General features: G+C 42.8%; 1 protein-coding gene across 2 annotated transcripts in view; it reads left to right on the forward strand.

The window, feature by feature from the left end:
• The window catches only part of ELP3 (elongator acetyltransferase complex subunit 3), a 94,158-nt gene that overhangs the window by 41,882 nt on the left and 28,402 nt on the right, over positions 1–23,874 (forward strand). For both annotated transcript variants that reach the window (XM_056342890.1, XM_056342891.1), the window contains exons 10-12: positions 11,649–11,842; positions 17,145–17,235; positions 20,583–20,648. In XM_056342890.1, coding sequence (XP_056198865.1) covers positions 11,649–11,842; positions 17,145–17,235; positions 20,583–20,648 — 351 coding nt within the window. The remainder of the gene's footprint in view (positions 1–11,648; positions 11,843–17,144; positions 17,236–20,582; positions 20,649–23,874) is intronic.

Here is a 23,874-nt window from a genome sequence, read left to right on the forward strand (position 1 = left end):
AACAGGGCTACCAAGCAGAACTTAGGGTTTAAGCAAAAACTTTAGGAGGCTAAAGGATTCCCAGGATGCTGTTACTAATTCCTCAGTTTCTGCAGAGCCACTGAGTGGCAACAGTATAATCAACAAACTTCATCTGCTCTAGAATAAAGATCACTAAGCTAGTAACATGTTTATGAATAGTGAAGATGATGTATTTGCCTGCCTTTTATTTTTGTGGTCTTTGCCTAAATATGATTTTACTGTTGCTGTTCCTCTTGGCCCTCCAGGAGGGGATGGCTGTAAGCCCACCTCAAGCAACTTGAAAGACAGATAAATTCATCTGGAGAGCAGAAAAAAAAGGAAAGGAAATGGGGAGGAGAGCCAGAAGATGAGAAATGTCAAGTGTGGGAAGTGTCAGGGGAAGTGTCATAGCAAGTTGCTGGCAGAACCCTCCAGCTCTGGGGGCATGTGGGAGCTGGTGGATGCTTCCCAGAACACCAGATAGGCCTTCAGGTGCTGAGAAACTCCTTTTCCTGAGGAGACCTGTGAGGTCCTGTGGTTTCCCTCTGTCCATCTAAACTCTCGTATAAATAAAATGATGGGGGTGGAAGCATAGGCAGGACCATTTAACGGCCAGTACTGGAGGCAAGTATCAGACTGAGGAGATTTTCCTGTTCAATTCAGCAGAGTCATTCTTGTGTTCTTTAAATAAAATGCAATCACTGAATGGTCTTAGTCTGGTGAAAATTCCTTTTCTTGTAGTCATGTGTCAAGCTGTTTTGGTTGTTGTTGTGGCTTTTGGGTTTTTTTCCTGAAGGAATTGCAAAACAAGCATTTCCCAGAAATAGACTAATTTTAATCAAATGCCTGATGCATCTATGATCCAAGTGTAAGTTATGCGGAGGGCTACAGCCCTCTTGGGTGTGTTGAACACAAGAGAGGAAAATAATGGTCAAGTAATGCAGGGGATAATGTGAGTGTCCTTTCCTTTTGCAGTGTTATTTGATGTTGTAAAACTTCCAACTACTGTTGTATCATCGTTAGCTGTAAGTAAGGAGATAGTTTTCCTGAGGGCTCTCATTTTTATCAAGGAGATGAAATTCATAATGAAACTAATATATTGCACCTCTATCAGGAGCTTTTAATAACTGTAATAAAAGACAGTTAAACTGCTGATCTACATTGATTTTTCACTCCCTTGGGAAGACAGTTATCTGTGTTTTTAAATATAGCTCAGAAGTGTTTAGTGGGGTAAACAATTTTCCTTTCAACTCCTACTGAACATCTCATTGAAACACTATTATTTGCAGGTAGCCAGCATTACCTCTGAAAATTTGTCTTGTTTTTTTCACGGGCACATTTACAGAAACGGATTAGACGGTATTTAATGATCTGTCCTTCAGTTACCAGAGCTTTTCTTGGAGTCTTAGTAAATGTTAGCGCTAAAAAGCTCTTCATTTTGGAAACAATTATAGTTTCATGAACTATGACCACCGCCGTGGTAGTTTTTATGTTAATGAGAATTGTGGTAGTAAGGAACAGGCTATTTTTAGAAACTATTTTAGCAGATAATTGCGCTCATATTTCTGTGGTTAAAATATCTAGATAAAGCCTCAGTGTTGCCCATTTCTGCAGATGGTTGGATTGTGTGCACAAAGCTTCTCTCCCTCTCCAGTGTCTGTGTGGAAGTAACTTTTATTTGCTCACTCTGTTCGCTGCAGCTCTGGGTACGTTTCCTGTAAAGAGGGTGAGACTTCTTGCAGGATATGTGTGACATAGGAAAGAAATAGAAGGTAAAGCTGCAGCCCTCGGTGTAACAATGTGCAGGAGCAGAATAGCTGAATCAGTTGAGTAGCACAGGTAAAACTGGTGCCTTGTCTCCTGCGTCATTTGGGGATCCACGCACGGTGTGGATAGGGTGTCACAATTTAAACCAGAAAATTCAAAGGACGAGGGTTTCGGTAGCAACATGGTCTCTGCAACGTTGCATTGTACTGTGTAGAAACTGTACATACTGCTGTACCATTAGTAGTAACGTGATAAACTGCAAGGCTGTGTGGAAAAATGCATTTATTGCAGGTCATGCATTGCTTCCTTTGTCTTTCTGAATTAGTATTTTGTCCACACGCACGTTCTCCTGCAGCATGCCAGCTGTAAAAGTTATGACAATAACAATGACTACCTGGCAAATAGCCTCCCATTCAGAAAAAGCTTCTGCTGAATGTAAAGGTACAGTTAAGACCCTTTTTCTACCTGAAGTAAAAGATTGTTTCTGCACTTAATAGTCCCCAGACCGCTGTGGGCTGCATAGGCTCATACAGTCGCTCTGGCTCTTCAAGCGGTGGTTTTTCACGCCAGCATTCAGAAGTTGTTTGCTGGGGCTCTTTCACTGAGGCCCCTTGCTGCTGAAGTCAATAACGAGCATATGGCTGGGAACATACAGCCAAATGGAAAGGAGCACAGGAATAAAGGGATGTGTCTTGGATTGAGAGTGCAAATTTGCCAAGCATTTAGGCAGAGAGAGCATCATTCAGTAAAATATGTATTTTAGCACAAAGCAGCGGCAGCAGCTGAATGCTTGTCGTCGGAGTGGATAAACTATGATGTCCAAATTACATTCTTGAGGACATAGTTGTTCGTTTTGTGTGGGTAGGGGTTTTGCTTTTTTTTTTTTTAAAAAAAAAGCATACTGGAAAAGCATAATGGGTTTGCTGTGATAATAAATGAGAGAAGGTTTTGCAGGGCTGAGTGGGATGGGAGAGAGCACATGGTTGTATTAATGCTCCTTATGGAAAGGAGAGGTCTGATGAAGGAGGATTAGATTATCAAAAACATTGTAGAGTTGCTGGTCTCAATGTCTTTTAGGGTAGAACATATGCTTTACACGGATTTGTGGTGCAAAAATTGTGTACTTAAGACAATGAAAAATGCTATATTTCCTGTACTTGGCCCTAGGGGAAAGCTGACCCTTCCAGAAACATTAAGACCAGAGTTCTGTGCTTGGTGAAAGTGAAGGTGAAACTTCACAGCAAATTAATTGAGGTATTCTCATGGGTTTCTCCAAAACTGCGTAATAAATGGAGACTCACTTGGAGCACCTGCAAGACTAAGCAGATGGGACTGCTCGGTGCAGTGAGCACAATCTGGAGAGATTTGTCTTGGTGTTCAGATAGATACTCTGTTCAGGAGTCAAAACCACGCTCCCAAGGTCATGCTGCTGATGCCCAAGGCCTCTTCCAAATGTTGAATGTGTCATTATTGAGTTGTATTATAGCAGTGTCGGGGACGGTTACAGACTGGGATCTTGTTGCGGTACGTTCTGTGCAAACTCGGAGAGAGCAGCTATCGGACAGAGTGTTAGACAGGAGGCAACCTGTAGATACCGAGAGTCCAGGGGTAAAAAGACGATGGGATGGGATGAGAGACAGGCATGTTCCCTCCTTGTCTGGCAGCAGCAGTTTCCTATACTGTGTAGAGAATTAGGGTATTTATGATGCTGAGGTGCTTAGTCTTGGTAAATAACTCGCTGAAGACATTTCACATCTGTGAACTAAATGCCCCTGTCAGTTACTTTGTCTGTACTGTAATGGTTGCTTTGTACGCCAAGAGTGGTTTGTTCCTGGGTTTAATGGGATAATGTGTTCTTACTGAAGCTGAAGATTGTGAGGATTCGCTTGTGTTAAGGCACTTCTGGAAAAGTTCCCTTTGGCTAGTGGATTTGGGGGTTTTGAGGCTGTTGAGGAATCCCGGGAGGAGGCTTTAATAGCTTCCTGCATCTTGAGGAGTGAGTTACAAGGTCCTTTATGCTCTTCACACTGGATATTAGCAGGCAAATCCACTTTGGGCATTCAAAGTCTACATACGAGTCATTATAGAATATCCTAAAGTAAGCATATAGATCAGTCTGTAAGTAGCAACCAAAAACACTTTGTTGTTGTTGTTAATTTGCACCGTTGTAATAGTTCAGTAAGACCTATCAGGGTCTGCAGTGATGTGCTGCTGATAAAATTCTCTAGTATTTTGAGCATCGTCCTTAAGGAATTTAAAGACTAGCAAAATTAGTATGTGAAATTTAATATGAAACATTTTTTTCTTTCACCTACCATTTTTCAGGAAAGTTAGAACAATTAACTGGAAAATGGTCTTTCCTCCCTTGATTGTGGAATGCTTTAAAGGTGCTTTCAGGAGAGATGGAAGTTTGGATCATCTGCTTTAGCAACTTTTTGCCCCGTGGTCACATCTGTAGGAGATTTTGTCATGAGTGCAGACATTAAGCAGAAGTGACTTGATGTATCTCTGCTTTACAGTCACCTTTGAATCAATTCTACAGAGATTCATGACACCATATACAAAGTAACATCCATTTCAGACGAGCCCAATTAAAAATGTTGCCATATTCTATGGAGTTTGCATCAGACATCACTGATATAGCAACAGGATTTACTAATTGCATTGTCAAGTCACTCCTCCAAAGAATACTTGAATGGACAGAAAATGTTGCTCTTTGAGGGTAGGTAACACCTGATGGACCTCAGCAGCGGTGGTAACATCAGCCTACATCTTTACGTAAAACCAAGGCAGCTTTGGGAATTCCCCAGGTTATATTAGACAAATGCCTCAATTGTATTTTAATTCTGTGTTTTTTAAATAAGTGCCAGGTGAAGGTGTCTTGGAAAGCAGGTGTGCATGCAGTCAGGAGAACAAGGAGCTTGCAGCAGGTGAAATGCTAGCAGGTTTGCTTCCCTTTGGTAAGCGGGCTGATCTCCCTAACCAGCGCTGAATGGTCTGCACTGCATTCGTGTTCATGTGTGCTCTGCTGATTTTGCACGCGGTGTGTATATATGATCACAGTATGTAACATATATGCACTCATTAACGTGCATGCCAGGAAATATTATCTTCCACCGTTCCCACTGAGTGCTAAACCCGATCTAAAACCATCTCATTTATCGTGAGTCAGAGTTTGCAGCCGGATGGTATTCAGAGCAGTTAACAAGTGGGATCTTCCTATGTCCTGGTAACTTAATAGGAAGTGTAAGGTCGTGTAATTGAAAGATATGGATGTTAAGTGACTTTAAAATGACCACTTCTCAGCTTGCTGTTGGCACTGCATTTCCCTGCTTCCCAGGTGACAACTGCAGCGTGACGACGTGTGTGTTCCCTGGCTGCTCCAAAGGCAGTTACAAAAGCACAATTCAGCTGTACTTCGGTCAGTAGGCCATTGTCAGCATCGGTGAATGCAGATCCTATCATTACATTTTAATTAGACTAGCATTTACAAGAAAGAGGGGGAAAATGCAAATTTAGAGTTAAAAGGAGCCACGTTTTTGAGCCACAAGCTTCTGTTAATGCATATAATTAAACTACTAAGTGATTGTTCGTTCCCTGTAGAGTTGGAAGTGTCATTCAATGCAGTAGCTTTCAAGTGCTACCAGTATTCAGTTCTAAATAATACAGCTGATGGAGATAAGGAATGCTGTAATATGGAGAGTTAAGATAACGCTCATCTTAATGTAGTCAGACGTGAATTTAATCATCTGTTTAATACAGGGGCTATGGTAAAGGAACCGTTTCAAGAATCAGGTTGTGTGGCACCTGATTTCTAGTGGATGGTCATTAAAAAATAGGTTTTGGTGACCTTTATTTTTAACAAATCCTGACGTTTATAAATTGCTTTAAAAAATTGCTGTGCTTGTCCTATAACTGATAATCTCCCCAAACAGTTGAACATCTTGAGGGCAAGAAGATTAAAGATGGCAACCGTATCTTTGGTCTGTAAAACGTTGAAGTGGAACCCCACAAAATATTATTTTTCTCTTTTTGGAGAACTGCAGCTTTTGGGTGTCTTCAAAACATGTTTCTCATTTGTTCTGTACTTAAAGTGGTCAGTAGAATCAGATTAAAACTGCAAGGTATAATCTTCTAATATTGACCGAGTGGTGCTTTACCAAACTTGAAAATGGGACTGAACTGCCGTATGGTCTCGTTATAATCCCAAATCATTTGACCTTTCTGTTGCAACTCGGAACAGATACATGGGTGACTAACGGGTTTTCTATTTAAAAAGGTTATTGCAAACACACATGAAAGTGAAATATTTGAGTTCAGGACTTTGTCTCCTGATTCCATCTCCTCTTATAATTCTGAATTAATTTATTTTTTTCCAGTTCACATAGTGTTACATTTTGGGTTTCAACTAATGTCCATTTTCTTGGAGAGCAATTACCATGTCATGCAATTGTTAAGACTCAAAAATGGGAGCTGGACATAAAGATTCCATCGTGCACTTTGAGACGTCTGCCTTGATGGAAAAATCAGTGGCTTCTTGGCACCTAAATGACTAATTTCTCATGCATTGGACCCTGATTATTCATAGTGGCAGTGAGTATATGAGGCGGTGGAAGAATGGATCCTATAGATGCCATTAGCTTTAATAACAGGGAACTTCTACAACAAAGGCATATGCTACTAAAATCAATTACTGTTCTCATAAAACACGTTAGTGGCTAACTTGTATAACCTTGTAGACTGAATGTGTGTTGATGAGATCTTCTTATTAAGATTCATCGTTGGTAATTCACAGAGCAGCTGTTCCTACAAGTAAAGTATGTTTAGTGGAGCTCAGGTGAAGCAAAAAAAAAGTGTCAATTCCAGGATTCTTTGGTTACTCACTTTATTATTTACTGTGGAGAAAATACTCAACTTTTCACTAATACCACATAAATTGGGCAAGGTTGTGAGAGAGGTTGGTTTAGGGTATGAAAAGGTCCATGTTTATGAATCTCCAGATCATTTAAGTTTCAGCTGAATTCACACCTGAATTGACTTTTTTTATTAGTACAATTAAACTATTACAATGATCTTTCACATCCTGGCCATTCTCTACGCACAAATTTAAAGTTTTACTCTAGCATCCATCTTCATTATATGAGACATGTTGAATGCTAGCTGGCTCGCAATCGTCACCTAGAGGGGAGAAAACCTCAGGTTCAAAGAAAACCGGTGTAGTAGCTTTGAAGTTGTATGTGCTTCTATTTGGAATATTCATGCACACAAGAGCACTGTGCTGCATCCTCAAATGATTCAAAAAGACTGGAAATGCGTAAGGATCCTGCCTCTGTAGGTCATCTTTAACCTCTAACTTCACCGTGCATAAGCAGACTTGCATTTAAGCCCTGATCGAGTGCTTGCTAGAGCTGTTGGAGAGCCTCCTGTTGACTCCAGTGGTGCTATGGATGGTGGTCTCCGGAACAAATGTTGGTTTAGGGATTGAATTTGTTTTGGCAGTAAACTGCTATGTACGTTTTTATCAGTCGTAGACACCTTTTTAAGGTGTCTAATTAAAACGAGAAAAGGCTACAACTCCTACTAAAGCTTGGCATGTGTTAGCATTTTATACTTCCTTTGTTCCATGAGAGACTTAATCAGAACTGTTCGTAAATGGAAAAGGTTAAGCCTTTAAATATTGGGATTTACAGAAACTATTTAAAGTTTACTGCTAGAAAAAAGGGGTTTGAAAGAAAAGGAGACACTGCTTTGTTATATTGTTTGAAATAACTAAACTTGAGTAATATTTGGAGAAATAGTTTAAGTAGTAAATAGGAAAATACATTTATTTTTTTAAATGCCAGTGTCACTGAAATATGAAGTAGCCTTATCAGCTACCTTAATATAGTAACGCAAATTGTGCAGTGTGTATGAAGTGGTAAAATTCACAGTGTGATTAGAACCTTAACTTTTGACCTTGCTTTTGACTGCTGGATGTTTTTAACCTTAGTGCTGTGTTGATGCCTTTGCCTTTAATCTGCAATGTAAATCAGTGGATGTTTAAATAATTCTGACTGGTGAATCATACATGCTTTTGCATTCAGTTCAGTATTGTTGCAAATATTAATACAAAACCTTACTGGAAGCCTTTTTTCCTTGCTGGAGTGATTTATTTACCTTCCTGTAGCTCATTGGGGAAGCATCATTGCTTCCTTACCTTAACATCTTTCTCTTCTTCACTGCCACTTGGCCATAGAGTTCCTCTCGCCAGAATAATTGCCTCGTACACAATTTTCTTATTCCTCCTTTCACAGTTGCTTTGTTTTACATTAGAGCACTCCTAACCACCCACAGAAGATGGAAGTCTGTCTTTGTGGGTTGTTCCAGGACAACAGGGTTCTGGATTATTTTTCTGACCCTATGCTACCTCATATACTGTGTGATTTTGGATTACACACCTGCTTGAGCTGGCTGGTTTGAAAACTAGTGTATTTTTATTTTTTAATTTCCCCACACACACACCTTCTTACATCTGAAGCATCATTAGAAGCGATAAGAGTAATCAGCCAAGGGCAGAGCACATCTGCCTTCACTGTCAGCCAACAGCAACAGAATTGACCTCTAAAGTCAAACTGAACCCTTGGAGCAGAGGGGAGTGCACATGCTTCCAGAAGATGCATTAAGCAGACATAAAGGTTCCCTGCTGTCACATGGGGGCAGATACTCTTCCTGACCTTACTTGCTTACTGAGAGTTGGGCTTGATGATTTTTGTGGGTGCCTTCCAACTTGACATCTTCTCTGATTCATCAGTGGTGCTCAATAAACTTAGAGGGGAGATGTCGATTAGATATGAGGAAGAAATTCTTCCCTGTGAGGGCGGCGAGGCACTGGCCCAGGCTGCCCAGAGCAGCTGTGGGTGCCCCATCCCTGGCAGTGCTCAAGACCAGGCTGGACGGGGCTGGGGGCAGCCTGGGCTGGGGGGAGGGGTCCCTGCCCATGGCAGGGGGGGTGGGACGGGGTCGTCTGTAAGGTCCCACACAACCCAAACCATTCCATGAGTCTCACAGACCATTCCATAACCCAGCCCAACACTGAAACAAAAGAAAAGCACCCTCCCCAAAACGCCTGTTGAGTTCTTTCACGTTAGTGAGGTGAGTCATCCTGGTCGAGGATCCATCAGGAATTGGAGTTGGCATGAGGTTGGGAGCCGGACAGTGTGGCTGGAAGTAGAAGCAGGGCAGGGAGCCATCACACCTGCTGTCTGTGGAGCTGCAGCCCAAACCAACCTCAAGTGCCTCTGAATAACTCATTTATGTCTTGTCCTCAGAGGTGGTGATGACGATTTTATTTCACGGAGCTGGCAAGATAAGTAATTTTTTTCATGGCGTGGCGGCCATGTGAGATTTGTGACAAACAGGAGTGTTCCTGGAGTGCGTAAACAGTCCTGAGGAAAGGAGGAGACCAGCTTCATGTCTACACGCACTCCAGAGTGAGCACCTTAACACTGGGGTTCAGTGTCACCTGTCTCTGTCTGCCTTTGACCAATGTCCTTGTAAACGATTTACTTCACAGTTAGCAGAGCTTAATGGGATACAAGGCATGTTACCTGTCTGGGATTGTTGGTCTTGTGTCTTGGAGACTCTTGGAGAACCAAGGAAGTTATCCCTGCTGGAGCCTGAGGGTGGAGAACCAAGTTGTTCAGCAGTTCTGCGAGGAGGCGAGTGCGACCAGGCTGTGCCTGGACGGGATTCTCTCAGCAGCAGCAGCTTTTGGCACAACCGTTTTGCAAAGCTGCAGGTAACTCAAGTCAGGGAGTTGCTCAGAGTTAAAACAACTCTGGAAAATGTAAAAGCAGTGCCTCTCCCTTGTGCTGTTTTTTTCTTTACGGGGCCATGTGGGACTTACTGCTCCTTGAGCCAGCAGTGCTGCAGGGATGGTGATGGCTGAAGCTTTGTCAGGCCAGGAATGCAAGATTTGATGGTTAATTTTGAAGCAGCGGTGTGGATTTGGGGTTGTTCAGCTTGGAGAAGAGAAGGATACGGGGAGTCCTTATTGCAGCCCTTTGTGCTTAAAGGGGTCTTATGAGAAAGATGGGGACGAACCTTTTGGTAGGGCCCGTAGCAGGAGGACAAGGGGGAATGGTTTTAAACTGAAAGAGGGGAGATACAGACTGGATTTAAGGAAGAAACTGTGCTGAAGGTGGCGAGGCGCTGGCACAGGCTGCCCAGAGAGGTGGGAGATGCCCCATCCCTGGAATCATTCAAGGCCAGGTCGGGCAGGGCTTGGAGCAACCTGATCCAGTTGAAGATGGTCCTGCTCAGGGCAGGAGAGATGGCCTTTAAAGGTCCCTTCCAACTCAGACTATTCTGTGATTCTGTGACTTTATCCATGGTCCAGATCCAGAGACAAATATGTCTCTTAAACTGACTCAGTTGTCCCTATCTTTCTGCTTGTGAGGATGCGTATAAATGGCTTGGTAGGCTGGTCTGCCTGGAGAAGATTTTATTTTTTTTTTTTTAACTGCCTTCTTTTTTCCGCTGGATTAGCTCTCTGGTCTGTTTTTCCCCTGTAGCTGCACAGCAGGTAGGGTGGCACGGGGGTGCAGGGATGAGGCAGGGGGGCTGCCAGAAACAGCCCGGGCTGACGTGGTCCTGCCGCTTCCCTGCCCTTGCTCGCCTCTTCCCGTCCTTGTGCGGGATCTGCTTTGCATTCCACTCCGTGCAGATCCGTTTTGGTGTGCTTAAGCTAGCGGTAAACCATTTGCTGCTTTTTATCATGTTGAAGTATGGGTTGGTGAAGCACAGTGAGCCAACAGAGCCACTTAGAGCTGCTCAGGTGGGAGGTCCTGCGCCCAGCAGGCTGCTAATGGCACTTTATTCCGACATCAGCACTTGCTGGAGCACTCCGGGAGCTGGTTTAACACTCAGCAGCAGTAGGAAAGGCAGCAAAACGTCTGCGTGGATCTGGGCCACATGAATGAGTTGAAGCACTTCAGCGAAGTGCTGGTGAGTACCAAAGGTAGCGCAGCAACCAGCGGGACCACAATAGCCTGCCATTGACTCGGCTTAACAAACTGGTATTTGTTTTATTACTGTCAGACTGCCACGCTGGAGAGGGATCAAGCAATGGATTTCAAGTGTGCAACGGTCTAATCCCATATTAGATCTGGCCCGGGTGCTGTTATAATGAGGAACATGTCATCACTTCAGTCAATTCAATGGTTGCTTGGTTCAGGGTGCCTTGCCTGGGTTTTGATTTTTTTTTTTTTTTGTAAGTGATTTTATTTTAATTGTCATTACTGAAATTTAATCTGCAAAAAAAACCCATGATGGTTGTGTACTGCAAACTAGAGCTGTTGGGTTTGCAGTTCTGTGCTGGGATTTAGTCATAGAAGTTAGCAGAAGATACAGTTTGTCCTCCCGTTCTCCAGGATCGTTCAGAACATCATTGTAGAATAAATCTGTTTTTCTTCATTGCTATTCAAATGATGTGTCCCAGACACATTGATTAATCTCTGAATGCGGTCTGCTGAGATTGAAGATAAGTACACTCATTTCTATTGTCCTGATTCTGGGCAGAGTCTATTACAATAAATGGTGCAATATCTATTGAATTTGTGCTGAAAGGGGGAAGTAATGTACAGATCTGACCCGTAGCATTGTCATGTGGATTTTTTTTTCTTTAGCAGCCTTCTTTTTAAATCTAGAACATACTCTTATTTCAAAAAATGTTTTAAAACTGACATCACAACAAGTATAAACAGTGGCAGCTCTATGTAAGCCAGTAATTCTTAAAATGTACTTAAAATGGTTTTTTACAATTTTGATATTAGTTTTGTGGGGGTGCTGAAGCCCCAGGAAATGTAGTTTGTTTTGCCCTGACTTGTGTTCCGCTTTTGCAGGAGTTTTTTGAGAATCCTGCTTTTCGCCCAGATGGCATGAAGCTCTATCCGACACTAGTGATCCGTGGCACTGGCCTGTACGAGCTCTGGAAGACTGGAAGATACAGGAGCTACCCTCCCAGCACCCTTGTGGATCTGGTGGCCAGAATCCTGGCCCTTGTCCCACCATGGACGCGTGTGTACCGTGTTCAGAGGTAACTTTCTGTGGTCGCCCTGGTATATTGATTTATTGCACTTGGAGAGACTCTTACTTTCATTACAGCAAGATCTCACTCAGTCTTTTATTGTTCCTCAGCCTTAATCATTAATGCACTAAAGATTTTTAAAACCGCTTCCTAGCTGTTCAGAATAGGAAAGGCCAGGCTGAATGAGCAGCTATTTAAAAAAAATAAGCTATTAAAAAGGTGCCTCTCTAATGCACCCAGAAACTTGAAGACTTCTGGAGGCTCTGCTTTTGCTGCCAGTCAGATAGGAGCACAGGACGTGGCGCACACAGTACTTTAATGATATCGATGGATAATTGCCTTGGCTGTGGGTGAAGTTTCCTATATTCGTTGCAGGAGCTGCAAGGTGTGTCATCTTTTTTTTTGTCTATAGAGATGTCCTTTCTTTCCCCACGGGTACTGCAGGGTTTCCATAAATGCACTATGGTAATGCCATTCTTTCCGGCACTCACCTCCCAGGATGATAGATAATCCTTCCGTTTAACGCTGTATTTTCAGTATGGGATCTTCTTTGGAGTATTATTCTTCTGTTATCTCCTAAATCTGTTTGATAATAGGAAAGGAGGCTATGGAATACTTGTCTGTTTTTGCATGTGCAGACAATACTCAGTTGGCTTCCAGCTACGTGAGCTGGAAGCAGTGCCCATCCCTAGCTCGCCAGGAGCGTGCAGAATGAGAAAGCCTTGTGCATTAAACTTCACCTGCCTCGGCTTCTCTAAGGCATTTGGTTTTGTGCCTTATCACAAATGTGGCAAGAGTGGGGATAAGTATGGTAGAGAAGAAAGTGGCCGAAGGCAAGAAACGCTGGGTAGCTTTGACAAAGTTATGGACTCAAGGTTATTACATATTTTTTGTGTATATATATATTAGTGGAGTTTCTCAAGTATCCATTGAAAACCTAATCTTGCTCTGAATTGTGTTTATTTGCAACGTTACACAAAGAAATAGGGTGTTGAGGAACCCTTGCAGGGCTGGGACTCACCGCTGGAAGGCTACACACAAGCAGGGTCTGGTACCGGTGAAGCTGGAGTGAGAGGTGCGATGAGATGCAGTTCGGGGAAGTCTGAGGTCATACTCCGAGGGTGCTTTGTGACAAGGCATGAGGTCACAGTGTGAAAACAGCAGAGGAGGAAAAGTTGTTCGCGTCTTGCTCTGTAATGTAAATAAGCCACTGGTGAATGCAGCTGTGAGAAGCAGTTTTTTCAGGGTAACTCTTTTTAGAGATGAAAGTAATAACGCAGCAGCCAGGCAAGGCGTTGGTAAGACCTTGTCTGGAATAATCCCCGTCTTCAAGAAAATGAACTGTGGAAACATGTGCTGAGGAGGATTAGTCTTTTGTTTGAAGGATAGATGTGGACATAAATGACCTCTGTAAATCTGTGAGAGAAGAAAAATAAGCTTTTAAGAAAGAACATTGATTTGGGCAGAGAACAAGAAAATAACAAGTAGCCTTGCATAAAACAAGGCAGGAAGGTGGGAATTCTTGCTCAGGATTGAGATTCTGGAGCAGCTTTCTGTTACCAGAGGAAGAAAAGCTAAATATAATATGATGAAGCTTAATGAGGCTTATGAATGTGATTGGGATACAGCAGTCTGTAGTAACTGAGACACGCTTTCAGCGACCAGGAGATCCTTCCTTCAGGTCTTTGTTACTGTGACAAACTGGTGGCTGTAGCTGAACTCCGAGAAGAAGGATGTGATACTGATGGAGAAAGGAAAACGGGGCTTGCAGGAAATATCCACTTAATATTCCCCCAGGCTTTTCACATCACTTGTAGGAGCATTATTAAAGGCAAAACACCTCCCTTTTCTCCCTGCATCATCTTCATTGATTTGACTGTAGACACAACAGCCTGTTTGTTCATGGCACTATCACTGTAGCATTGTATCTAATATGAACAGGTCTGTCCTTAAAAGGCGGCATGAATTCACAGCCTAGCAGGTCTCCTAAGGAACACTGGCCTGGAAAAGTCTTGGCTTGGATTTCCCTGAGCTTGGCTGATTTCTTCTGTCACCAGCGGCAGCTTCCATCTGGCATGTTCCTGTGGAATAGCTGTTTCCTTACGGACTGGCTCACGGCACCCGCAACTTGTTCACGGTGATTACAGATTTTTACAGCTCCGGCGCAAAGTCCAATAGCTATTACTTTGCTCTAAATTGCTTTCGTGGCCATTGTGTGACTCTGTAATGGAATCATGAACAAAGCCACAGTTCTAAAAACATTTGTGGACTGTTCCCAACGCTGAGGGCAGCAGGTTCTCCCCCGCTCCCCATTGCTTCCCCAGGCCCTGTTTCCCTCCAGACTGCTGCCACAAGTCCTCCATCCTTCACATCTTACTTTTCAGGCTCTATTTCCACAATCCTTTCAGATTCAGCTTCTGCCCCAGACAGCACGTTATCCCGAGTTCTTTGCATCCTGACTGGCCATTGGGTACATGCATTTAGGTTTTCTAGCAAACGCCACCAGGAAAAGTCTTGAGTTCCCCTATCCCCTTATTTATTAAGACCAGTATTTGGGATCTCTGTTCCCTAGTACCAGGTTTGGAGGAAACAGAAGGGACTCAATGGTTTTGTAGTCCGTCACATGCTCAAAATAATCAGTTTAACGAGTCGGGTGAGCAGGGGAGAGGCGTCACTGACAAACCACCGTAGAAGTCTTTCTGCTTCAGGAAACTGGGTTGAATATGGTTTTTTTAAAAAATAAAAAATTAGATGCTGTTGCTAATGGCTGGTTAGAGAATATATCTTTACAGGGTGTTTTGTCACTCTCAGAGTTGCTTAATGTTGTATTTATCCTGAATGTTTGTGAACCTCGTTATCACTGAAGTACTTTGGTGTGTGAGGAGGAGTGAAATGACAGCAGTAGTGCCACACCTTGAGACCTTTTCTTTCACGGATCTCCATGTTTTGTATGCATGTTATTTTCACTGCACTGGTGGGGAGATGTAGCTATGAAGAAATAAAACACTGTACTCAACCAAGGAGATCGTGTGGTAAGTTGGAGCTGAGGGCAAGCTCAAGGTCTTGAGGCTTTCGCTGTGTGCTTCAATCAACTGCTTCACGTGTCCTAAGCAATGCAAAATGTTTGAAAAATGGAAGATTAAATAGGCCGTGTTGAAGCTTCAGGCAAATTGCACATTAACTTTAATAAGGTCAGAATTTAATCCCCTGTATCCCTGAATTTGTTTAGCATTTTAACAAGTCCTACAATCACTGGTACTGTGTGGTCTTGTGGCTATTCAAAACAGGCAGTTAGTGTGTACACTCGTGATACACACAAGGTACTTATTTAAGCACTCTGCCCTAATCTGGAGTGGGGATGGAAAACCTATTTCTTGCTTTCTCTGTCTTAAAAATACTCTGCCCTAATCTGAAGTGGGGATGGAAAACCTATTTCTTGCTTTCTCTGTCTTAAAAAGCTTATTTTTCACATTCATATTTTAATTTAGTTTGCTCCCTGGTAGGCAGATAAGAGAGGCTCGCGTTACTGGATGTTGTAATCTATCTTTTATTTGCAGTACTTAATTTGCTGTTGCATAGCTGACTGGATTTAGCTAAAGACCTGGTACCGGAACATGTCAGGATGTTTTATTATTGTCCCTGTAAGGAAAATACATACAGCCTGACTTTTTGGAGTTGTTCCATAATTAGAAGAAAGGCGTATGGTTCGATTATTACTGTAGATCTGACATACCCTGATGAAAATGCCGTTCTCCTCTAGTGTGTCCTTTAGTCACAATGTGAAGTGCTCATTTCCTCTAATTGAAGCTCTTTGAAGTATGTTGTGTTGGCTCTGCAGTGTCTTATTTACTCAAAGAAATCCACTGAATAAATGAACTGGCTAGCTAATTGTATTTTGCCTCAACTTTTTGGCACGTGAGTGGAAGAGGCGAGGAATTTTTCGTAGACCCTTTGGCTTCATAGAAAAAAAGAGCAGAGAAAACGAGGGAGGAAAATAAGACACATTTTTGTTTCTCCATTACGCCAGAGAAAGTTGTAGCCAAATTCGAGTGTAATGCTGAAAAAGGAGGAGAATCCTGGAGCCTTGAAGCCCTTGTTTTCATCCTTAACAGTAAAGGAAAACTCCTTTTCTTGCCCTCCTTGCCAGTGGCTTACAATTCGGCAAGGCTGAAGCAGCACAAGGATCAGGTCTTTAGGACCCTTGAAGACCTTTATCTTTTATATAGCTACTGCCAAAACCAGTAATTGTTAGTGGGGACCGTGGTGTGAATGCCAGTCCTCAAGGAACTGAATCGATCAATTACTACATTTTACAGAGGTCATCAGACAGCTGCTAGATGGTGATGACTTTCAATCACTACTGAACCAGCATGGATTAAGCTAATTACATTACCAATTCCCTGAACCATCACTTTCTCTGTATGGGTTTGGTTTTTTGTGATATTCTGTTCTTTACTCTGTTGAATGCTTGCATAGCTAAAGGAAAAGGAGGAATACTCACCAAGGAATGGGATGTGCCAGTAGTCTGCATGTTCCTTTCTCAGCTGGATCTGAATGCATAAATCCTTTCCCTAAGGGCTGGTATCCTGCTTTTGTAATCTCTAGTGGGACAAACTGCCCTGGCAGGCAGCTGAGAGACCAAACATGGTCTTGCTTTCAAATTTCATTTTAACTGCCTTCCGTGGAGAACTGAAGGAAGGAGCTCTGCCATTTGCAGACTCGTGATTTACATTCCCATAGGAAGGCTCTGGACTTCCTGGCTGGGCTTTGCTGCAAATCATTTGCTAAACGAGAACTTTTTCCCTTTTAAGCAGATAGCGTCCCAATATAAAAATGTTGTAATTCTGATGAATTTTCCCTGTGGGCATTCAACTTGAAGACTGCAGAAAGATGCAGTCTGGTTCCCAATTGCTGGTCTCCAGCAAGAGATGCCATGAAGAACACCTGACCTGGAGTCCTAGGCGAGGCACAGGCTCGGCTGGGTGATCCTTTTTTTTTGTCCCAGCCTTCCAAGTGAAGAAGTGAGAGCCAAATTATAACCTATTTCTTAGGATTGTAAAAGCCTATTTCTGCCTTCAGCCTTTTTACTAAAATAAAATCTGTAGCTTTTTCCCTTTATTTTGCTCCTGCTTTTCATTGTGTTTTGCCTGTTACTTCTTGTTCAACCAAAGACTTGAAACAAAGATAATTCAGGTAAGTTCTGTGGTCTGCTATTTGGGATCTTGGCTTAGGTGACCGTAATGGCGCTTTATGGTGTACTGTCTGCTAATGCAGCTCTTTGAGGTTTTTGGTTTTTTCCTTTTCCATGCAGAGATATCCCAATGCCACTAGTCAGCTCTGGAGTGGAGCACGGGAACCTGAGAGAGCTTGCTTTGGCCAGGATGAAAGATCTTGGGACGCAGGTAAAATACTTGTCAATTGGTATGGAGGGAGAGCTGCTTGATGACTTGACACAAACCAGCAGAGAGAAAAGTAATGACTAGAAGGCACAATAGGAGCCAGGTTTACTGCTGAACTAAAAGGATCTGCAAAGGTCTTTCAAAAAAATGTTAATGACTAAAAAGCACCTTCATGATATTTCTGCAAAGCTGGCTTTGTTTGGTTGATTTTTAGTTCAGCACTTTCATTGTGTTCCTGAAGGTACCTGGTAGCTAGTTGGTGATATTCCATTTTTTAGCAGAACGAAACTCTTAAATCAGAGAAGGCAGGAAGGTTTCTTTTTAATTTATGCTATTAGAAATTCTCCTTCCTTTCTCTTTCCCACACAAGCACTTACTTGACTGAACAATTGGAAGAAAAGCTCTTAGTCTGAGGCCAGAGAAATCTCACAAGAGAGATTTCAGCACAAACAAATGAGACTTGATATTCTTGATATTACTAAGGTCAAATAAAAATATGAGCAGGGGTGGAGGCAAGGAGGGGGAGGGAGGAACTGAGTTTGTATGTGAAGTCAGGAGGAGGTACGGATACCCAGTCTTGACTTTTCTCGGAAGGTCTCTGCAGCACTTGGCATTCACAGTCCTTGTGGTCTGCTGTGACCCTGCTCACAGCCTGAGCCTCTGAACCTCCCTGCGAAACCTGGTTATCGGCCACGGTTTGCAGATCCTCCAATGAATTTATGCCCAGGTTCTGCCTTTCTTGGGATATCTGACTTCCTAGCAAAACATCACACAAAGGCCATACTCCTTGACACTGTTCTAAAGGGCTTTAATTGCTTTGGTGTCCTGGTGTCGAGGCAGGGGCAGATCCTTGCCACAACTGTTCTGCCTGTCTGTATTGTGAGTTAGCCCTCCCTCTTCCTAGCTCACCTTTTCTGAAAGAAGTTTTAAGGCATTACTACAATAGTAGAGTCTCCAGCTACTGCTGTGTGCCTGTAATCCCACATCAATTTGTGCTGTTGACCTATATTTTTGGTATTTAACGTGGGTAGTTCTCTAGGCTATCTCTAGCTCCTTACTGCCTTTGCCATCTCACTTGGACCTTGCAGTTGCAGTGCAAAAGATCAGAAAAGAAACTCCAAACAGTCCTTGCAGCTGGGCTTTCCGTATCACTTAATGTCTTCTAAGGTGATGCCCAGGACTTTCTCCTCCAGTCGTTCCTCCCAGTCTCCCTCCAGTAGCAAGTCAGAATTGGGCAGACAGTTTTGCCAGCCATAGAAGTTTCCATCCCCTCCCGCTGACTTTTCACCTCAAAAACATGCAGGGGAGACAGCCTCCATGGTGCAGCTAAGCCTTTTCAACCGAGCTCTTTAGGGCTACCTGTAAAGTCTTCCCTGGGTTTGGTATTAAACCCGCATCATTCGATCTGAACCTGATCAAGACCAGCTGGAGAAGCAGGGATAGCTGACCCATGGCAGTCAGGGCTGAGCTGAACCATTAAAAAGCTGGTAAGGCTGGCAGTCATCGCTTTGAGAAGAACCAAATCTGCAAGTATCTCTGCTGAGCAGATGATTATAGATTTTAATTTAGTGAGGCAGAAACACTGCAGCTGGTGGAATGAGGAACCAAACAGTGTGCTGCAATACAGCTTGTAAGGTAAGGTAGTGTTACGTTTTTCTTGGGTCATAGGACAAAATTATAAATACACTTTGTCCTCTTGTCTCTTAGCTTGGAAAAGGAGAGGAAAAGGCCGAGGCAAGGAAGGGACTCGTAGGAATCTTGTATATTTGCAGGCTCAATAAGTAAAGATCAGCCAGCTCACCAGCTCTGGCTGTTCTGGCATCCATCTGTAGGGAATGGCTTGGCAAGGAGTGCGTTTGAGGCGTAGGGATCGGTCATGCCAGCACTGCAACTTGTGCCTGTGGTGGCTGGAAAGAAATTATTCTGGAGGAGCCTTGTTGGAGGGACCAGGTGATGGCCTTTGTGATTTCCAGCCACTGAGTGCAACTGGAGATACGCTCCTGGGACACAGAATTTCAAAGCATCATCCCAGGATACGTTGTCCTTCCCCGGTTCTGGGGTTCTTAATGATATTTCTCTGCCTTTTACTATGCTGTTTGTGTGGCTGGGAACTTGTAAAGGAGAGAAGAGTTCATCTGCTCTAGAATCCTGCTATGACAGTGAATCACTGTTTTGCTGTAGCCCGCTCTAAAAACCAAACACAAACCGCCACTTTTCTTCTATATTGATAATGGAATTTAAAAGCATTCAGAGGAGGACAGGGCACGAGATGTGCATGTTCTGCGCGCTCTGAGTTGCTGTGTGAACCGAATTTTCACAGTTCTTCCCCTAAAAGGCTGGCTTTGGGAAGGCGATGGGCAGGTAGGTGGGGTTGCTGGTTTAGAGCGATTTTAGCCCATCGGTGGAGGTGATCTTCCTTCCCTCCAAGTACAGCAGTGCTAGTGGAATGAAACGAGCCGTTGCAATTCATCTCTTTGGGGTAAAATTATTGGGACTGCACCTCACTGACAAAAGTTGGGTTAAGCTTAGTATTGGACATTCCTAAGAAACCCCTAAGAAGTAAATGCAGTCGTCTCCTGCAGCAGGAGTGCTTATGCTAATCACCACTGTTTGCTTGGGTGAATGGTGCCAAACTACTCAACTCCACTGCCTTTGCTGAGAAGCACAGGTTTATGCAAGCTATAACCCACCGCTCAAGCACTGAGCTTGGAGCCTCACCTCCTCCTCTGTCTGGCTTCTGAGGGAGGGAAGACTTCTTCTGGCTGTCATTGCTTTCTCCAGCCTTGGTCCCCAGCCTCAGGGATGCCCTGTGGATGCCAGGTCAGCATTAGCTTTACTTTCTCATATGTGGGTAGGACTTCTGCAACGGTTCGCATTTAAAAGCAAGAAAAGGGTTGCTCAGATTAAAAAACTGGCTGTTTAGGGACTCTCTGATGCCTTGGCATAGATTTTGCCAACGTTAGACCTTCCCAATGTAGGGTAAAAATGGATTATGCCAGGGCTGGGGTTTTTTTCTCTGTTACTTTTTCATGTGTGTTGACTTCACCTCCGGACCCTGCTGTTTGTGAATCAAAGGGTACGTTTCCTCATGAGCCATAATGGTTGCTTAGTGAATTGATTTTTGCCAGCATGTCTTTCCATTTAGCACTAAGACCTCTTTCTGAGGTATATTAGGGATGGATCGGTGAGCATTTTTATTTTGAAGTCTATCCATTTGAAATGCATCCGTGCAACTTCATGCTATTTCAGTTTGGTTTTGAACCCAATAGGTGGCTGGAAGTCTGTGTGTTTCAGAGCTTAATGTTTTTCTCCTATGTAATTCTTGTTTTTTCCTCCCTTTCTTTTCCTAGTGTCGTGATGTAAGGACAAGAGAGGTTGGAATTCAAGAAATTCACCATAAAGTGAGACCATATCAGGTAAGAATTGTCTATTTTTTTCTAGGAGCTTGTTTCAGACACAATTTGTTCTATCTGTTTGGTGTGGAGGCGTTAGGACCCATTTGTAGCACGTCCAATCCTACGGTCTGCCTTTGTAGCTGGATACAATTTTCCATTTATTTTTGCAGCAGCTTTTGATGTCTTTTGTTTTAGCACAGTCACATGTTGAAATTTATGACCACCATGTTTAATAAACTCACTACAGCCAGCAGTTACTTGGTATTTGCACTGCTATAACAAAATAACTACCTTCCCTTTTCCCCCTCCTCATTACAAATTTGGATTTAGAAAATACCCAGAACACCGTCTGTGCATGCTGAACAGGAATGCATGTTTAGCAAGATGAGTTTACAGCTTTTTTTTGTGACTGTGCATGTTTATGTAGGCAAACAGTACATGTATAAATACACTTCTGCACATGTATGCATATATTTATATGTGAATAGATCCATTTAGCATATGACACATATGTTGTATTTTTCCTTCTTAAAAATACTAAAATAGTCCACAAAAAGATTGCTATGCTTATTTTATGGAAAGGAGAATGTTCACTGCTGGACTTCAAGCATCCCATTTAGGAAACTAATCCTCCAGCTCACTGTAGTCACAAGGAGGCATCAATCCTTCCAGAAGGTGGTCAGGACGTTGATGTCACCCAAGGAGATGAGCTTTCTAAGATCACGTAGGGTCTTATCCATCTTACTCTACGTGTATGCTGTGGCTAATAAATCATACCCTGGAAGTGTTCCCCTCCTGTCCCTTTGGTGACATTAAGGAGGGACTGACATGGTTCTGGAGTTTGTCTGTCATTTATTGCATTTGCTTTCAAACAAGAGTTATTTGTGCCAGACAGAAGATAACTGCCACCCCCAGGTAAAAGCTGAATCAAAATGATGCTTCATACCTCTTTCCTCTTCCATGCAATGGGCACACTCCAACTTTCTAAATGTGAGCTGCTACACTGGGGTTCAGCTTTCCATGTGTCAGCACGGAGAAGGATTCCTGACAGAGCTCCTCTCACTTGTGCTTTGGAAACTCCACTTCAAAGAAGCTCTGAGTTTGGTGCTGGAAGTTAAGTAAAACAAGTATTCTCGTAGTTTAGCATCTGAAAGATGTTCTCACTTTGCAACTGAGAGATTACCAGGAGCCATATTCTGTTTTTCTCCTGCCATTATGTGATTTCAGATGGAGGGCAATACTTCCCATCATGCATAACAGAAATCCAGTAGATATAACATCTATATATGTGTAAGATCCCAAATAAATTACCTTATTCGTACCAGATTTCTGCAAGAACTGAGGCTGTACGGACTTGTTCGTACGTAGGCCTTTGTGCTCTGCTCCCGTAGTCTATAATCTTTGGACGTCTCACGAAATATCTTCCGAATATGTCTGTTGTCAGCAGTGCTAATCTAATTTAAATTGTAGATTTCTGGAGCAGTTAGCAAATAGCTTATCACAGGGTTTTCAAAGCAACGTTGTATTGAAAATTCCCTTTGTTGAACTCATCTGTCTGAGTGGCAGGAGGATGTCATTATGTAGTGTTAGCAAAATTTATCATGACAGCAAGCAAGAGAAATATTCTGCAGATTGTATGATTTTTCATGCGCTTTAGACTAATGACAAGGTATGATGTTTTTCTTGGCTTCATCAGTAAACAATGCATCCCCTTGATAAGAGAGGCTATCATGTCAGATCTAAAATGAATTAATCACTTGCTGTAATTAGTCATACTGCATGCGACTTTTTTCTGTTAAAGGATCAGTAGGCTGTATGTATTTTTATAATGGCGATGGCATGTCTGCTTTTAAGTTTTTTGGTTTCATTTTTTTAAAAAAAAATATCAATTTGAAGTAGATTACCTGCCCATAGCTGGTTATTTACAGAGCTGTCTCTAAGCTGCCTTTTCAATTAGTGGCATTTCTCCACAGCAGCGGAAGGTATTTGCATGCTATCAGGATGGTTAAGGCTGCATAGTGCTACGTAATAGCCTCAAAAATGTTCCAGTGAATTGTTGCTGTAAAGAGACACTGGATTGACAGTTTTTGAAAGGCGAGGAGCAATGACAGCTCTGTTAAGGATATGAACCTACATTAGTGTAAAAACAGAAAGTCTTAAGACATAGAAGCTGCTGTTCCTGCGAAGTGGGGGGTTTGGTGTCAAGATAATGATCTCAATGTAGAGCCTTAGCAGGAATGGAGCAGATTTTTAAGCTGGGAGTAACCGTTTTCAGTTAAGAGTGTAATCTGCAACTGAGTTTTCTCTTTGTTTGTCAAAGTAAGTTTAAAACAGGCTGTGCCAGACATTTAATAGGATTGCATACGGAAATGGTGATCCACCCTGGTGAGGGTTACTCTTAGCCAGCACGCAGGATGGTCTATGGACCAGGGACTGACACTGAGGACTGCAGCATGCTGCTGCACATGGCTGTGCACCAACCAACCAGGAGGTCATTCAGGATGGCTTTTACCACATTTATACCAGTATCCCAGAAGGAAAAGGCTTTGTATGTCTCACAAGTCCCTGAAGAGCCTTTGAGAGGATTTATGTATCCTAGGACCCTCTGTGCTGAGAACAAAAAAATCCCAATCCAGTAGGGAGGGGCTTTTCTCAGCAGATCAGCTTATCTGGTATGTGCTTATGATGTTATAAAAATGCACACAATATAAAGCCTCCTGGTGAAGGTTCTTGCTTCATCTCTGTCTACAAGTGGCTTTTGGACTGGATGTGGGCATAACATGGCATCTAGTCCCTGCTGGAGGACAAGCACTGAAACATGTTTCCTACTTGTTTTGTTTTATCCTTGGGAGAAACCAGGAGTTCTCCAATCTTGCCGTTTCAAACTCTTAGTACAGCGGCATTTAATAATAATTTCTGCTTTTTTTTTTGATATATTAGCAGTAAGCTTTAACCTAACTGCTTTTCCACATATAAAACTAACTGCAGAATCTGGATATTTTAAAAATACCATGCTCTTTTATTTTCCTGCCCATTTCCATTTTACTAGTAGCGTTTCGTACCTAACAGTCTATCTGGATCAGTGTCAGCCATCCTGACGCACAAGCTGGAGTGGAGTTTGTGCTCTTGGAGAACTTGGCACATCAGCAGACATCTGCTTGGGCACTTACCCCATGAGCTGTACATCAGTGTTGCAATGAGCCTTGCTTCTGTAGTCACTAAGGGATTTAATTGTGAGCTGTGTTCA

The sequence above is a fragment of the Falco biarmicus genome, chromosome 6 (assembly GCF_023638135.1).
Source record: "Falco biarmicus isolate bFalBia1 chromosome 6, bFalBia1.pri, whole genome shotgun sequence".
Taxonomy (NCBI): Eukaryota; Metazoa; Chordata; class Aves; order Falconiformes; family Falconidae; genus Falco; species Falco biarmicus.